General features: G+C 46.2%; 1 protein-coding gene across 1 annotated transcript in view; it reads left to right on the plus strand.

The window, feature by feature from the left end:
• FAT2 (FAT atypical cadherin 2) overlaps window positions 1–9,714 on the plus strand; it is an 80,951-nt gene extending 71,237 nt beyond the window's left edge. Inside the window, exons 21-24 of the mRNA XM_004428630.3 lie at window positions 1,405–1,846; window positions 4,356–4,509; window positions 6,189–6,646; window positions 7,728–9,714. Of these exons, the coding sequence (XP_004428687.2) occupies window positions 1,405–1,846; window positions 4,356–4,509; window positions 6,189–6,646; window positions 7,728–8,248 (1,575 nt within the window). The 3' untranslated portion in view covers window positions 8,249–9,714. The remainder of the gene's footprint in view (window positions 1–1,404; window positions 1,847–4,355; window positions 4,510–6,188; window positions 6,647–7,727) is intronic.
• Window positions 9,715–18,679: the final 8,965 nt, after the last annotated feature.

An 18,679-nucleotide genomic window follows, 5' to 3' on the forward strand; every position in this document is an offset into this window, starting at 1 on the left:
AAGTTATATTGGTTTCCTATTTTCTGTAATAAAACTAGGTTTCCTTTTCAAGTAAATAAAGGTATAGGTAGTACTCAACCAGAGCAAAAATCAGAAAGATGGTATACCATGGCCATTGTTTCTGGAGAACAATGGGTTAGATCTTCAATTTCACCCAGAGAAAGCTCTACCTAACCCAGAATGATCAGAAAAATCTTTGGCCACAAGTAGTCCTACTTCTTGGAGGTGAGGTGAACTAAAATGTTTTAACCCAGTGGTTCTCAGACCTCTTGATTTCAAGACTTTTTACACTCTTAAAAATTATTGAAAATCCTAGGGAAGTTTTGTTTATGTGGGTTATAGCTATTGACGTTTTCAGCATTAGAAATTAAAACTGAGAAATGTTAAAATATTTATTTATTAATTCATTTGAAAATAACAAGTGGGGCCAGCCCGGTAGCATAGTGGTTAAGTTTGCGTGCTCCACTATAGCAGCCCGGGGTTCACAGGTTTGGATCCTGGGCGTGACCTATACACCGCTCATCAAGCCATGCTGTGGCGGGGTCTCATATACAAAATAAAGGAAGATGGGGGCAGATGTTAGCTCAGGGCCAATCTTCCTTAACAAAAAGAGGAAGATGGGCAACGGATGTTAGCTCATGGCCAATCTTCCTCACCAAAAAAAAAAAAAAAAAAGAAAGAAACCCATTACATGTTAACATAAATACCATATTTTTATGAAAAATAATTATATTTCCCAAAATAAAAAAAAAGAAGAGTAGCATTGTTTTACATCTTTGCAAATCTCTCTTATGTCTGGCTTCATAGAAGACAGCTGGCTTCTCATATCTACGTCTGCCTTCATCTGTTGGGATAGCTTGTGTCTAGAAATCTCCACTGTATATTTGTGAGAGAATGAGAATAGAAAAGACAAATAATGTCTTAGTATTACTATGAAAATAGTTTCCTGAAAAGGTCTTGGAGACCCACTTTGAGAACTGCTGAACTGTTGAATAAGGGAGTGGGAGGGAGAGAAAGGTTTTCTGAAAACCTCCCTGAAGGCCCAGAGTCAGGAGTGTAGAACATTGGAGAAGCCTGTGAAGAAGAATCCAAAAGGTTTGATCCACAGTCTTGATCAGCAAGGCATCTCTGGGCCTCAGTTTTCTCATCTGTGAAATGGAGATGTCAACCCTGCCCAGACCATCCCATGGTCTGTGGTGAGGTCCAAATGAGACCGTGGACAGAACACTGGAAGGGCTTTTGTGCTCTACAAATACAATGTGTAAAACAGCCTTGAAAATCACCAAACGTTACTGCTCCCACCCATGAAAACGTGACCAACATTCTTTGCACTGCAGCCTGTTAGCAGTGCATTTAATAGGAACTTCTTGTCTTTGCTGATGGCCATCTGGGTTTTCTTTGCAGCTGGTCAATGGAGTGCTCCAGCTGGAATACCACTGCCCAGGTGGTTTCCATGGAAATCTTTCCTCCTGGCTCCACGTGAACGACCAAGAGTGGCATGCCATTCTGGTAGAGGAGACAGACACTGCCATGCGCCTGTTGGTTGACAGCACAGGCAACGCATCCCTTGTGCTGCCAGAAAACTGCCGAGGTCCGAGGGCTGAGAGAGACCTCTTTCTGGGCGGCCTTGTCCTCTTGCATTCTTCCCCAAAAGTCTCCCAGGGCTTCGAAGGCTGCCTGGATGCTGTCGTGATCAACGGAGAGGCGCTGGAGCTGCTGGCCCATGGCAATAAGGCGGCAGGCTTGCTGGAGAGGCAGGCCCTCACCCAGTGCTGCCTCCACAGCGACGAGTGCAGCCAGAACCCGTGTCTCAATGGTGGAAAGTGCTCACAGACCCGCAGGGCAGGTAAGGGCTGGGGCTGACCCCATGGCTGATCCCAGGAGGCTCTTCAGAGGACTCTGACAAGTTGAACTAGCAATCACATATCACTGCAGAGTTTACGAAGCATATTCCTTCACCACAGCCCCATGAGGGAGGGAGGGAGGGAGGAAAGAGAGCGGTTATTAGCTCCATTTTGCAGCTCAGGAAACTGCTAGGCTATGTGAGAGATACCCAGAGGGGTAAAGGAACTCAGCCAAGGTCACATGGCTGCTAAGTGAGCCAAGGTCACATGGCTGCACCATGTTCAGGGTGCAGGTCTCAGAGGAGCACTCCTGCCTCCTGATTCCAAATGTCCCTCTCTTCTCCTCACTGGTGAGTAATGAGCTGCGGTCTGCTAGGTTTACACTATGGAAGCCAGGAGTCTTCCTTCTCCCTCAGCAAGAGCTAACTTTCCTTCTTTTTTTTGGATGGGGGAAGGCATGAATGGGGACCTCTGGTGTAGAAGGTTGAGTTCATCATACATCTTAGTGTCGTCATTGATCCCTGCAAATTCTCTCTTTCTTATTTCCCTTTAATCTCTACTCCACCGCCTTCTCTCTCCCCCAGCCCTAACATTTAAAGTCTTTAAGCGAGTTCTTGCAAAATGTATATTACTGTTTTTCACATGCTCGAATTTCTAATTTATGTAAGTGGTATATAATTTTTTACACTTTCCCATCCACGCTGACACAAGTAATCCTTATTTGTTGCTTTTAATTGAGGCTCCATACTCCAAGGTGTGCATGCACTCACATTTCCCTCTCACTCTCCCAGCAATGGACACCGCAGTGGCTTCAAAATCCCATTTCCATCACCACGCTGCAGTGAACATCCTCAGACATGTCATCTTGTAAACCCACATCTCAAGAAGGTGTCAGAACCTTCTTCACACACACACACACACACACACACACACACACACACACACCACCCAGGGATGGAATTCACATACCCAGAGCATGCAAATAATTATTTTAACTAAATAGGGTCAAATTGCTCTCCAGCATGGCCACGGCCTGTACTCCCACCAGCAGTGCATGAGGTTCCTATGTACCTACATCCATCTCAACACCTGGCATTATCTCATTTCCTAATTTTTGTCTGGCTAACAGTACTGTCATTTCTACCTGTAAGTATTCAAGGAGTCCATCACTTCTCTGTCCCCACTGCCATCACTCTGACCTAAACCCCTGTCATCTTTCACCTTCTCTACTGTGCCAGCCGCCTCCCTGCTCTCCCGCTTCTCTCCCTCCACCTGCGTCTTCCAGCAGGGCACCAGAGTGATCCTCACACAATGCAGATCTGAGCAGGTCACTTGCCTGCTTAGCACCTTGCAATGGCTTCCCTCTGCAGTTCAGATAGAGTCCCGATTCCTAATTCCTGCATATGGCTCATCCCTCCGATGCCCTGGCCCCCCTGCCTCCGGGCCCTGCAGCTCCCACTCTCCCCTCTGCTCACTAGGCTCACCTGCCCTGGCCTCTTAGTTCCTGGGACATGTCACACTCTCTCCTCTGATCCTTTGCAAATGGTTTTCTCCTCTGCCTGAATCGCCTTCCTCTTTGCCCCTCTATCTTTTTTTTTTTTCTTGTGAGGAAGATCAGCCCTGAGCTAACATCCATGCTAATCCTCCTCTTTTTTGCTGAGGAAGACCGGCTCTGAGCTAACATCTATTGCCAATCCTCCTTCCCCCCCACCCCAAAGCCCCAGTAGATAGTTGTATGTCATAGTTGCACATCCTTCTAGTTGCTGTATGTGGGACGCGGCCTCAGTATGGCCCAAGAAGCGGTGCATCGGTGCGCGCCCGGGATCCGAACCCGGGCCGCCAGTAGCGGAGCACGCGCACTTAACCGCTAAGCCACGGGGCCGGCCTGCCCCTCTATCTTTTTGCCTGGCTAATTTTTACTTATCCTTCAGGTCTCAACTGAAATATCACCTCCTCCAGGAAACTTCCCCTGGTCCCTAGACTACGCTAGCCCCCTCCCCAAACACATCTCTTCAATAAAACTAATTTTTAGGATAATAACTAATATACTGATATTATATATAACTGTCTAGGTTTGAATCCCAATCCTGCCACTTAGTAGCTGTGTGACCTTGAGCAAATGTCATACATTCTCTGTGCCTCATTTCTCACCTGCCATCAACGTGTCCCCTGATGAGGGTGATAACAGTAATCTCAGGGTTGTCATGAGGATCAAAAGAGCTCATACATGAAGATTCCTAGGACAATGACTATCACTGAATAAGTGTTGTCTAGGATGATGGTGGCATATCCATTATTATTCTTTACATGCCTGTAAGTTGTTTGAGGGCAGGGATCAAGTCTGGTCCAGCAGGGCACTAAGGCCCAACCTGGTGTTTGGCACTCACCGAAATGTGACAACCCAGATCTGCAAACACGCTGAGGTCTCCCTGGGTCCTAGATGGCCTCTCAGCCTCGGCTGCCTGACCGCTAAGCCAGTGTGCGCTCTCACCTCCTTTCCCTTCCTCCCAGGCTATGTCTGCAAGTGTCCCCCACAGTTCTCTGGGAAGCACTGTGAACAGAGAAGGGAGAACTGCACTTCGACACCCTGCCTGGAAGGTGGAACTTGCATCTCCTCCCCCGAAGGAGCCTCCTGTAACTGCCCTCACCCTCACACGGGAGACAGGTAAGCACTGGAGAGGCCATCTGCCATTGGCTCCTCACTCTTGCTTTGGCACCATTAGAGAATGACCTCTGCACTCTGACCTCTAGAGAGGCCATGGGAGGCCAGGGGCTGAGTGTTCCAAGGATGTGGCTTCTCTGCCATTTTCCATGTGTCAAGGCTTCTTCCTTGGACCATCTGCATCACAACACTCTGAGAGGGGGAGGTGCTGGCTGAAAAGACAGATTTCCCAATCCCTACTCTGAACCTACTGATTCAGATTCACCAGGCTGGGGCCCAGGAATCTGCACTTCTATCCAGCTCCTCAGGTGGTTCTGATCTTTGCTGATGTCCGAAAATAGCTAAACTTCTTATTCTCTTGCTCAGGACCATGATTTCCCAGAAAGCAGCCTAGGGACCATGACTCCAATTGGTACAGCACTGCTGCAGGTCTTGAACCCCACTGTCAAGCTACCTGTGCCTTGTATTATGCTGGCCTGGGGCGGGTTGCAAGGGAAAGCAAATCATCGCTAGAATCCTAGAGGCAAAGAGGCTTTGGCAATTATCTGGTTTTATGGCTCCCCAATTTAGGAGCCCTTAAAAAATCCTGAGGGGGACTGGTGAAAAATATAGATTCCTGGACCAACTTACTCAGAATCTCCAGGGACTGAGGCCTGAGATTCTATTTTTTTTACAAGCTCCCAAGGGATCGCCTTGCTGTCAGCGTGTGCATAAGACAGCGAGTGATGTAGTCCACCCACTCGTTTTATAGATGGGGAAACTGAGGCCCAGAGAAGGAAAGGGGTTACCCAAGATTCCCCTGTGTGTTAATGACCCAAGTCCTTTCTCTCGGTAACTGGCGTTTCCGGCCCCACTTCACTTACTGCTCTGCAGTAGGGAAAGTTCTCCATTCAGTAGACGTGTTGAGAGGACACTTCCTGGCTTGAAGTGGGGTTTGCATTTTAGAAGGGGAACTTGGGGAGGACAATGTTAAACCCAAAAGGACAAACTGGTGGTGGTGAAATTTTAGGCACTGGGAGATGTTTTGGCCTCAAGTGGGATGGAGGGAGACTTTCCCAGTATCCCTCAAAAGTGGATAAAGCTGGCCATAGAAGTCTCCTAGGAGCCACACACCATGGACTGACAAGCTGAAGGTGACCTGAGAGGTCACACAGTTTCAGGTGCTCTCTCTGAGAAAGTTGCCCAATGTAAGGTCTGTGCAGGGCCATGCTGGGTTTCTGTGACCTCCTGGTGGAGAAGAGCTGGTAACTCTGGTGCCTGGTTGCCATTGCTGGGTGACTGCTGACCTGTGTCTGGGACCCTGACATCATTGCTAGAGGACAGCTAGGTATGTCAGCTGCCTCTATTGCAGTATATAGTTGGAAATCTGATCTCATTGGTGGAGAACATATCCAATGCCTAGATCTTATGGGTGAAAAATAATGGATGTGCCCAGAGCCCAGATCCAACTGGTCATGAATGAGGGTGTAGCTGAGTCCCATACTCTACTGGCGGAGGATGGAAAGTTCTGAAGTTGGTATGTTGATATGTTTGATAATTATCATTTTTTCTTTGTTTTTGGTGGAAAATTGGAGAGGGTAGGCTTGAGTGCAGGGGTCTGCATCCCAAAGACCTTTGTAAGAGGGGACACGGAAAGGGCAGTGCAGTGTCTCTGCCCCCTGACTACTTCTCTGTCTCTGCAGGTGTGAAATGGAGGCCAGGGGCTGCTCAGAAGGACACTGCCTAGTTACCCCTGAGATCAAAAGGGGAGACTGGGGACAGCAGGAGATTCTGATCATCATAGTGGCCCTATTGTTCATCACTGTATGCACTGCTGGGCTTCTCTTCTACTGTCGCCGGTGCAAGTCCCACAAGCCTGTTGCCATGGAGGACCCAGACCTCCTGGCCAGGAGCGTTGGTGTTGACACCCAAGCCACACCTGCCATTGAGCTCAACCCTGTGAGCACCAGCTCCTGCAACAACTTGAACCAACTAGAGCCCAGCAAGACCTCAGCTCCGAATGAACTTGTCACTTTTGGACCCAGCTCTAAGCAGCGGCCAGTGGTCTGCAGTGTGCCTCCTAGACTCCCGCCAGCTGCAGTCCCTTCCCACTCTGACAATGAGCCTGTCATTAAGAGGACCTGGTCAGGCGAGGAGATGGGTCAGTATAGCCAGAGGCCCTTCGCCTCTGGGATTGATGGAATGGGGTGGTAGACCTAAACACTCCGTTATCCGTGGTACAAGGGTTTTTGGCCACCATCCAGTCCAATCCCTTAGGATGGGATATGAAGGGATGTGGTCAAGGTCACGGTGCATTAGTGGACTGGAATAGATGTCAGGTCTCTGGACTCAGAGTCTGTGGCTCATTCCTTTGCACCATGATCCACTCCTCTAAATTCCAAGTCACTCCATAGGATTGATGTCCTCGGCAGAAACCTATAGACCCTGGATAGGGGTGGGTAGGATCCCTGGAGTGAAAAGGGGGCTTCTGTGCATTTCTGCTTTTATGGGACGGGAAAGAGAAGCAGTAGTCCACCCAATCTGGAGGTACAGCAGCCTTGGGCCAGACCTGGCTGGCCTAGAGGAGGGACCTTCACCTCCTCTCTCAACTTTGGCTCAAAAGGAGGTGAATTTGTAAGCACATTATATTTTCTGGCTTATTCACCAATAGTTACAATAGATATTTCACTAGCTTTTTGCCAATAGGGTAACTGGGGCCCATAAAGATGCAATGACTTGCTCTAACTCACCCAACTGGTCAGTAGCAGGGACACAGCTTGGACCAACAATGCCTAGTCTCCAATCTTCCAAGCCTCATCTCATTTAATCACCCGCTGTGATATATGCCATCACACCTCTAACTCCAAACTGTGTGTCTGTTTCCTTCAAGCAAGGAGACAAAACTCAACCAGTAGGACTGGGGATGGAGTTGCTGTCTTCAGCAGTGGGGGTGGGCTGCATGGAGCCATCCATATTCTTCCCTTGTTCACTGATCCTTGGATGGGAGACAGATTTGCAGGATGGGCTGGCTTTGGTTTAAACCTCTGGACTTGAACTTGGCCCCACTGGGTTCCAGATACCAACCTCAGCTGCCAGAGACAACATGCATAGATGGGCCACATACCGACCCACTCCTTGGGCCGTCTCCACCATGTGCTCAGTTATATATAGTGGCTATCAGGCCAGCTGGAAGCTTCGCCAGGGAAACTCAGAGCTCACCATATCTTGCTGTTCCCTTTCAGTGTACCCAGGCGGAGTCACCGTCTGGCCTCCTACTTACTCCAGGAAGGAACGCTGGGAATACCCCCACTCTGAAGTGGCCCCAGGCCCTCTGCCGCCCTCGCCTCACCGCCACCAGACCCCAGCTGTGATGCCGGACCCCACTGGCCTCTATGGGGGCTTCCCCTTCCCACTGGAGATGGAAAACAAGCGGGCACCCCTCCCACCCCGTTACAGCAACCAGAACCTGGAAGATCTGATGCCCCAACGACCCCCCAGTCCCCGGGAGCACCTGCTGGCCCCCTGTCTCAACGAGTACACAGCCATCAGCTACTACCACTCGCGGTTCCGGCAGGGAGGGGGAGGGCCCTGCCCGGCAGAGGGAGGCTCCAAGGGCATGAGTATGCGTCTCAGCCGGGCCGGGCCCTCTTACGCCGACTGTGAAGTAGGGGGTGGGCTTCTCACAGGCCGGGGCCCCCCCAACTATGAGGGCTCTGACATGGTGGAGAGCGATTATGGGAGCTGCGAGGAGGTCATGTTCTAGCTGTCCCCTGAGGAAGGCAGGTGGGAGACCAGGACTAGGCACCTTCCTCCTGTCTTACAGGGAGTGAGTTGAGCGTGGCTGGGAAAGTGGGAGGGAAGCCCCCATTCCCAGTCGAGGCTGCCATACCTTGAAATGTACTCTTCCAGACCCCCAGTTAGTCCCTGAGGATGGAGGGAAGCTGAGAGCAGAGCTTCAGAAATAGCACTAGGGCCCCCAGAAAGGGGATGCACAGAGCGGTTACCCTGCAAAGGCAGGAAAAACTGACTCTGAGATGGGCAAGAGGCAGTGTCTCACCGATTTGCCCTCCCTCAGCACCCAGGGAGGCAGGGCCCGAAGTTCCGGGTGAGCTCTGTCTGGGCACCCTTGTACCCCCGCCCGCAGCTCCATTCTGGAGGCAAAGGCAGGTTCCTGTCTGACAGGCAACCACTACACCTACTATAGAGACGAGGTCCGGGGTCATCTGACCCAGGAGGGCCAAAGGGTGTCCTTCTAGGGGCTGAGAGGTGAGCAGCAGGCTAGCAGGTACTAAAAGTCACCTGTGTACCTGCCTCATTCGTACATTCACTGCAGTGTCTGCTCCGTGTCTGGCACTGAGCTAGGCATCGGGGATAAGATAGTGAATGAGGTGACAAGGGTTCCAAGGAGCATCACTTGGCCTCAATCTCCTGGACGTCTCACTCCTCTAATCCAGAGTCCAAGCAACCTGCTCTGCCTCTTTAAGTCACGTGACTTTCTACCAGCGAGGGCCTGCCAGGATTCATGCAGCCCTGGACCTTCTTTTCTAAAGAATTCAGACCTCATGGAACTCTGGCTTCTTCATCCCAAGTTTCTCAAGCACTTTGGGTCAAAGGAAGGAAGGACAGAATTCTTCATTTTAAAAATTCTTAGGCACTTTTCAACCTTGCTGTCTGGATGAGTTGTCCCAAAGGGATTTTTCTTCCCTAGACACAAGGAACTAAGAACTCCTTTTCACGGCAGGGTGGAGGCAGGGGGCCGGACATCAGAGTGTTCAGGTTGGACAGCCTGCCCTTTCCTGCCCCCCATCTCAGATGCCTGCCAATCTAAGTGTTACCTGCAGTGACTCAGCCCTATGCATGGAGGGTCAATGTGGGCACGTTTCTGCACATGTAGGCACCCATGTATAGTAGGTATGTACACATGTGCAGACTGTATGTAGCCAGGAGTGGCAGGGACCGGAGAATTCTGGTGGCCTTGCCACTCCCTCCCCTCCCAATCCCTCGCTCCGGTCCATTGACTTTTCAACTGTGCTGTTTCTGGAGACAAAGTCAAAAGGAAAAGCAATAGAGACTCTTACCCACAGGGTTGGTGCTTACAGCGGGAGGGAGCTGTGTGGGTGAGGGCGTGTTTGTGCGAGTGGTTCGCGGCTGTGCGTGCGACTGTGAGCGCGAGTGACGGGATGCATGGTTTCATGGGTCATCTGGTTTTTTTTTAATAATAAAATATCTTTTTTACTATTGTTTTCTGTGTCACGTAGCCTGTTTGAGGTTGGGTCAGGGGAAGGGCATGAGGGTCTACAGGCCCTTCCATGCTGAGGTTCAGGGAATTTGGGGGCTGGACGGGACCCTAGAAGTCATCAAGCCCTGTGATTCCCAAACTAGCAATATGGCTAAAATACAGATCCCTGAGCCCTACCCCAGACATACAAAATCAGAACATCTGGGGGTGCGGCCCAGGACACTATTTGGGAAAAACGCCTCCAATTCTGATACAACGGCCTGCAATTAGTAGACAAGTACGTTAACCAGCAGGTTGGCGAAAGGCCCAGGACAAGACTTCAGGACTGCCGACCCCCGGCCAGCACCCTTTGCACTGCATCGCACTGGTCAGGGAGAGGGGACTTAATATCACAGGTCTTGGGAAGGCAGCCCCCTGACGCCCAGAGCCAGCCCATGGCCATGGCCGCTGCTCCACAGCTCGCCCCGAGGCCCGCCTGGATGTGAACGTCACTGGCAACCGTGGTCCGTGCAGGCCTTGCAGGTAACACCAGGACTGGAAGGGCCAGTCCCTGCCATCGGGCTCCCGGTGCAGTGCAGCGGAGAAGGCACACCCCTGCGAGGCACCACAGCAGGCTGTGGCTCTGGGATTGGGGCTCAGCTCCAATCCCGCTCGGCCACACCCTAACATGGTCTCAGGCAGCTGTGACTTGGCCTCTCGTGCCTCAGTAAAATGGAGACAGTAAATAATAGCTACCTGATAATGCTGTTCTGGGGAATAGACGTAAAGAGCTTATAGCAGCATAAACAATACATGGTGACCATCATGCTAGGAAATAATACCTGGTAATATAATGATAGGATTAACTTATCAGAACTGTGCAGGAAATCACAAATAATCTGCCCAGTGTTGCCCAAATTTCTGTTGTTGTCTTACCATTTTTATGATTCTTGCCCTGACAGAATAACACCTGCACTATTATTTACTTAATATTTTTTCTTTTAGTGTATTTAGATTTTTTAAAAATATTTTTTACTCACCTTAAAACAATAATACCCATAAATTAAAGGATTTGAAAGTTACTATTCTTTCTAGCACACATGAAAAGACATAAACATTCAGATTTTAAAAATGACTATCCAAGGGCTCCCTAAATCATCTTTGGGAAACACTGATCTGGTCTACCTTTATTCCCCATGTCCTCACACCAAGGCCCGCAGAGGAGAAGGGGTTTGTCCGAAGTCTCACAGCTAGAACTTCACAGAGGTGATACCCACATTCAGGTTGTAGCCCCAGCCTGAGGATCTTCCTACAACATCACTTCTCTTAGATGGGAGAAACCTGGATGAGGGAACCTGTGTCCACCCAGCACTCCTCTCTCCTCCCCAGGGCCCTCCTTCCCTTTGTCCTCCTGAGCCCGCACCTTCATGGATCAGCCACCAGAGGGCTCTCTGGGATCAAGACCCAGCCTACTGAGCCGGGGAAGACCTGAATGTTTTTAGGAAAATTCTCCCATCTCAACCCACTGGGGCTCTGATTCCAAACATCCTGAATCAGAAACAGCGTAACAATGGCAGAGAAAGGCAGACACCTAGGTGTCTTGACTTCCAGGCTGGGCATTTTTACAGTTCACTGTAAGCATCCTCACTACCACCACTTACTGGCACTTGCTGTACAACAGGTACTGAGCAAGGCTTGGCATGTCTTATCTCATCTGATCCTCACAAAACCCCATGAGTAAGTACTGTCATCTCCATTTTACAGATGGAGGAACAGAGGCACACAGAAATTAAGTGGCTTGTAACTTATGTTATGACTTAAAGTGAAGTCACCTAGTTCACGAGTGACAGGATCCAATCCAGGGCTGCCTGACTCCAGCTCCACGTTTAACATTTGGGTTCATGAAACAAATGATAAATACAGGACATCAGAGGACTGAGGAACAGCAGCAAGAATGACTGAGAGGGTTTAGTCTCATGATCCAACTGAGTTTGGAGGCCAAGAACGCCACTGTAATTCTAGGTGGTACGAACAGAGCCAGAGTGTCCAGATTTGGGGAGGCGGGTTTGTCCAGCCTGGGGCTCAACTCCAGGCCACTCCTGTAATCCTGAGTCCAGTTCCGAGGCTGGACCTTAAGAGTGACACAGCAACCTTGAGCATTGCTAGAGGAGGGCTGGCAGGAAAGGGGTGAGGGGCGAGGACTTACAACCACATCCCGTGAGGAAGGGCAGCTGGAATCCACCAGGACACATGGTAAAAGAATTGCGAGACTGCTCCGTGGGGTGGGGGTGGAGTGAGGGCGGGCCTGCACAACTGCGCCAACACGTGGGGTTTTTCAAGACCTTCTAGAGAAGGTAAGTGTATCTTCCAGAGATCAGAGCAGTGATCTGGAGGGAGACACATGAGGTCTTGGGGGGAGGATTGAAGCCATGGCTAGAACCTCAAAAAGTAAGTCTCTGGGGTGGAAGACGGGCAGAGTAAAGGCCTTGGGAGGAAAACTGCTCTTTCCTGGACTGAAGATAACGGAGATTCTAAAAAACAGACAGAAAACAAGATACAGTATGCAAAGTTTTGAGATATGTTGTGACTTGCCCAGGGCCCGTGGCTAGTTCAGTAGAGAAGGGCTGACCCACCCTTCTTGTACCGCATGATGAATTGGTGAAATGCCAGCCTGTGGGGGCACTGCGCCCAGGTGCTGAACAACAGACCAGGGTGCGGCGTCTAAGGGCAGAGCAGAAGTCCTCGAGTGGCCTCTGCCAGCTCCATCTTCAGGAGAGGCACAGGCTGCCTCACCGAATGAAGAGTAGGAACTTTCTCAGGGACTGGGCTTGGAAAAGACAAGCCTTTAGAATTTTCTCAAGGTTCTTCAAAAAATCTACAAGGTCCAACCAAGGAAAGTGCTTGGTGAAACTGATACAAAATTCAAAATAAAGAGTGATGTCAGCTCCTTACAGGCCAGGCACCACTCCCAAGTGGAGGAAACCATGCTGAACTTAGTAACTAACCAATTCCAGATACACGATTAGCCCCACAGACAGGCACTGGGAGGTCAGGCCTGATCTGATCAGTGCCTCAAGTAGCTTGTGGGAGATCAAAATTTGCCACCTTGAAATATATCTCTTTACCTTGATTATTTTCTCTGATGGACATTTGACCTCCCCCACTAACTGCCTAAGGAATTTAACTCTGGGTATGGACAGACTGGCAGGGTCCTCACTAAGTCCATTCTTTTCAAAGTTCTGTTTACCAAATATTTACATTTGTAAAGCTATCTCCCTCTGCGTAGCGGCAAGAGGGGGGATGAACTTATCTATGAAAACTCTTATCAGGACGGAAGAAGAAGACTTAAATGTACATACTCTTGATGACCATAATTCCTGTCTCTCCAGCCACATTCTCTATAGGTGGCCCTGCAAAGCATTGTCTGACAAACATTTACATTTCCCTCTTCATGTAAATTATCTTCTTCCCTCTGAAATCCCAAAACACCACCTACCCCCAACATCCTCCTTTATCTTTAGCTGAAGATAGTATTTAAGATGAGCATCTCTGCCATTGTGTCGAGAAACACAGTGTCCCTGGTTTCTCCCATGTATACATGTTATTAAACGTGGTATTATTTTCTCCTGCTAACCTGTCTTGTTAATTATTTGGCCAGCCATAAGAACCTTAAGGAAAAGGGCAGAGGGAGATTCTCCCTCTTCTTGCACAGTTTTGGCGTAGTCAGCAGGATCCCCACTGGCTGGCAAGTTGCCTTCCCTGGCGGGAAGAACTGCCTTCTCCCTGGACTACTGCAGATGATGAGATATGGAAATGCCTGACGAAAGCCTGCAAAAGGTAAGATTTCTTACCACGTCAGCCTCCCGGAATCTCTATCTGCAGGGTCCGGTGGAAGCAAGTGGTGAGAATTTTTTCTCTTTCTAAATTTAGAATGGAAGGAGGAAATATTTGGGAAACTAGTTTCTTGTGCTTTTAGTGACTCTGGTAAATTTGGTAGAGTACTCTAGGTTTTGATCTTGATCCCTTTTCCTCCCAGAGTGGTCTCTGTTTTTCTCACTCTGAATATCTTTGGGAGTGAATTCTGTGGATCATGGGGGCTACATCATCTGTGCCCTCACCAGGGACGCCTCTTGCATCCATGGTAAAGATTTATTCTAAGCGTGGAAAGTTACCTCCGGGTCTTTCCTTAAAATGGCTTATTGGATTGAGTCACTATTGGAATAAATATACAAATGAAGATCCTACTCATCAATGGCCAGAGGCCGGATGCTTTGAATTGGAAAAACTTCTAAATTGGGGGAAAAAATGTTTTGAGAGCTCTCACATAATTGTTTAATTGGTACCTAAGAAAAGGCCAGGAAAAAAAAAAAGGAAGGGAAAAATTTGACTAGCCTTAAGACCCTGACTCAGGTTACAATTGAATTGAGAACATGGAAAAGTGTAAGTGTGGAGAAGATTATAAAGATTGGAATGTTTGAGCTAATTTTATATAAAGAGGTTACATCAACTTTGCCTGAGTATGTTGTAAAATGTCTGACTGGGAATGCTTCCCTTGTCCAAAATTATAAGACCAAGGCCTATTGACAAAGGTCCTAATGAAAAATATGTTTAGAGGTATAAGAGGTGATGAAATTTACATGAAATTTTATAGAAAAACTGATATTATTTCTATTACAGAACTGGTTAACAAAAATAATAACAAATGATGGCTAATTTTATCTAATGTCTTATGAAGTCTTGTAGGCAATCTAAATAATTATTGGGAACAAGTAACTAAATAGATGTGAAAAAGCTGTATGTCGGGTGAACTTCTAACAATAATTATGTGTTATGGTGGTTACAGCTTCCAAACTCTTTTTGGTGGCTTAAAACTTCAGAGTTTTGCTAAATTTTATGATAAAAATTCATTGAGTATCTAGATACTTTCCAAATAAGTTAAGATATTAGACATTAATTGCTAAATATAGGTTTATCTACTTTTGGCTTATTACAGGAAAACTAAAAGGTGTTTGGGGTCTATTGGTAAACGTGTTTTATTAAAAGGTTATACTATAAAGTAACATGTTTCTAGAAGTTATGAAGTGTTTATCAATTTTCCAAGCCACAGAATACTACCGTAAAAGAAAGTTAATAATTAGTTTTCACTCAGAAATTAAGGTTTCTTAGGGTTAAAATTTCTAATTAATATGTGATTAAAGTTACTAAAAATTAATAAGGAAAACAGCTCTGTATACAAAGTTATAGAAGGTTTGTTGAAGGGGAATTCTGGAAAAAGAGTTTTATACATGGTCAAGTTGGCTAAGATTAAAGTAAATCCAATTAAGTAAAAGAGTTTTAATGTCAAAAGCAAGCTGGTACAAAATTATAATTTGGTCTTCTTTCTCTTAAAAGGATAATTTTTCTTGAACTTTTCATCTGAGAGGTTATAAAAGGTTTCTTTATCTTTGAGTAAGTCTACCTAAAAGACACAAAATCTATGTTTTGTTAAAATAATTTCCTATGTTCAAAAGGACTGAGGTCTCTCTCTATTACAGTTTTTTTGACTATTTTAACTCTCTGTCTGCCCTTGACTGTTCCATAACGAACATTGTTTCATACTTGATCAAGTGTTTATGATAAACCTTCTTAGGTGGTATTATGTGGGTGAATGTTATTGATATACGTGTTTTGAAATTGTATAACATTACTAAAATTCTGATCCGTCCTGGTTATCAGTCATAATTCTGGTTATTATTATTTAAAGTGTTGTATGTCACGAAATTAACCAAATTTCTTTGTCAATTGTCATTTTGGGGTCTTGTTTACAGAGAGTTATTTCTTTACACTGATGCTTTTACATATGTTTCATCTTCAGAGAAGTTCATGGAAAGGACTCTAACATTTACTCTGGAATACAGGTTTCTGACAAACTTTCTGATCATAAAACTGAACTGGGTAAGAAATAACAGAACACTAACAGAAAAACTGCTGACTTCATGAAACTGCTAACAGAAGATTGAGATCAAGAATCAATTACACTGGACTGAATAAACTGATGAGGATGATTATAATTTTAATGATTTTTCATTTAAAATATTGCTAATTTTTTTAATGTTTTATTTTTTCAGATTTAAGGAAAACTTTTTCTCTTTTCTCCTAAGCTAGCTATGACTTATAACAATTTAGTAAATGATACTTTTGTAAGTAAAATTGAAATATTTATTTTTTTCTCTCTACCTGATCCCTCTAGAATTTGGACTCTTAGTAAGTAAATATTCTTATTTCATGGCAATATAGTTATTTGCATAAGATCAATAAGAATCTGTTCTCCTTATTACAGGACACAGTTGGAAACACTGGTTATATTACCAAGGCTCTGACTGGAACATCACATTTGTGATATAACCACACAGCTTTTGAGGAATGAAGATTGGACTTTATGGAATAAAGCCACGTGGAAATATTGGCCTGGTACCTTATGTTCCAAGCAGCACTTACCAGGATAAGTAAAGAATGTCACTTATCTGGCAGGCACAAGGAACCTCGAAATATTTTGGGGAAACCTCAAGAAGAGAGCAATTCACCCAAATCTGTAGGTATTGCAGGCAAAGCCTGATGACAAAGTCCCTGGCTTGGCTTTCCTGGCCTTGAGAGGCCTTTTTTTTTTTTTTTTTTTTTTTTTTTTATAATTTTATTTATTTATTTTTCCCCCAAAGCCCCAGTAGATAGGTGTATGTCATAGCTGCACATCCTTCTAGTTGCTGCATGTGGGACGCGGCCTCAGCATGGCCGGAGAAGCGGTGCGTCGGTGTGCGCCCGGGGTCCAAACCTGGGCCGCCAGCAGCGGAGCGCGCGCACTTAACTGCTAAGCCATGGGGCCGGCCCTTGAGAGGCCTTTGAAGTTCAATGTGAAGTTCCTTATAAAAAGTTCCAGCAAAGCAGATTTAAAAGAGCCTATATGATCAATTGCTATTCTTGCTGTACTTATGTAAATAATTGGGCCAAATTTATTGAAACTACACTTATTTTGCAAACCAGTTAGTCTTAATTTGGCTATCTTCAATAAAAATGAGGGTGATTTTAGAGAGAAAAATTATATTTCAGCAAAAACTATAGTATACATTTGCAGATATTAGATCCTAGTTTTGTTAATTGTCTTTTGAGGTTTTTGTTTTATATCTGTTGACTAGACTGGATCCTGAATTCTTCTAGTCTCCTAAAATATCTGGCTACAGATCTCCAAACTAACGTTTTTGATTTTTTTCCCATCATTTTCATTTGGAATCACTGAGAACTGAATCTGCCCTTTTTCCTGAAGCCTTGCAAACTAAAACTGATGGACTTGATATAAACCTGAGATATTACCCGATGATGTCATCAGAGACATTTTAAACTGCAAAAGATGCTTTGATGCTGACATCTAGAAATTTTCTTAACTGGCTGTCCTCTGAACTCAGAAACTGGTTTACAATTTGCTCCAATCATTAACCTTGTTTTTCTTTTTGTATCCATAGAAATGCTTTTTATTAAATACTTGATTGCTTACTTCCACAGTATATAAGGTCTAACTTTGGGAGCCTTCCTGCATCACCACCTTCTAAAATGAACTTAATTGAACTGATCTATTATCAGGACTAAGAAATGTGTTCAGTGAGATGGAACAATCTACCAACTCAGCTTCTGGACTATGAAACTTTAAGTTTCAAAAGGACTGTGAAACTTTAAGTTTCAAAGGTGGGACTGTGGGAGATCAAAATTGGCCACCCTGAAATATATCTCTTTACCTTGATTATTTTCTCTGATGGACATTTGACCTCCCTCACTAACTGCCTAAAGGAATTTAACTCTGGGTATGGACAGACTGGCAGGGTCCTCACTAAGTCCATTCTTTTCAAAGTTCTGTTTATCAAATATTTACATTTGTAAAGGTATCTCCCTCCGCGTAGTGGGAAGGGGGGGGGAATGACCTTATCTGTGAAAACTCTTATCAGGACGGAAGAAGAAGACTTAAATGTACATACTCTTGATTACCATAATTCCTGTCTCTCCAGCCACATTCTCTATAGGTGGCCCTGCAAAGCATTGTCTGACAAACATTTACATTTCCCTCTTCATGTAAATTGTATTCTTCCCCTCTGAAATCCCAAAACACCACCTACCCCCAACATCCTCTTTTATCCTTAGGTGAAGATAGTATTTAAGACGAGCATCTCTGCCATTGTGTTGAGAAACTCAGTGTCCCTGGTTTCTCCCATGTATACATGTTATTAAACTTGGTATTATTTTCTCCTGCTAACCTGTCTTGTTAATTATTTGGCCAGCCATAAGAACCTTAAGGGAAAGGGCAGAGGGGGATTCTCCCTCTTCCCCTACAAGCTCATGAGCTAGGGAAAGTGGCCAAGGAGTCATATCTCTCTAGCATCAGAAGGGATGAGGCTAACCAGAGAAGTGACATTACAGCATTGCTGGGGAGGGAGCCATAAATTCTGAGTGATGCAGCTGGGGAAGGTTCTAGAGAGAAGCAGCCATCTGAGCTGGGTCTAAAGCTTGAGCTTCAGATTTAGCACAGAGAAGGGCCAGGGAGGCTAAGAGAACAGCCTAAAGAGAAGGCCTACATGTTCTGAGTATTTGGCCAACCAGGGGTAGTTCTGATGGGCTGGGTCAGAATGTGGGAGGACTTAGGTCCCCAGACCAGGGTCAGGAAATGTACTGTGTCCACTGAGGGATGTGAGGGGAGGAGTGACAGGACCAATAGCAGGGAAGCAGGTCTCAGGGCAAAGACATGAGGTTTGGAGTCAGACAGACCTGGCTCCACTACTTAGGGAAAGTGTCATCTTGGGCAAGTTATTTAACTTTTCATGTCTCAGTCTGAAAAGTGGGGATATTACCATCACTTTCCCTCACTGGATCTGAGCGCTAAAGGAGATAATATAGGTAAAGTGCTTAGCATAGTTGGCACAGTAAATGCGCAAAAGATGTTAGATATTTTATCACTGC

This window comes from Ceratotherium simum, chromosome 4, assembly GCF_057802395.1.
Source record: "Ceratotherium simum simum isolate JZ-2026a chromosome 4, ASM5780239v1, whole genome shotgun sequence".
NCBI lineage: Eukaryota > Metazoa > Chordata > Mammalia > Perissodactyla > Rhinocerotidae > Ceratotherium > Ceratotherium simum.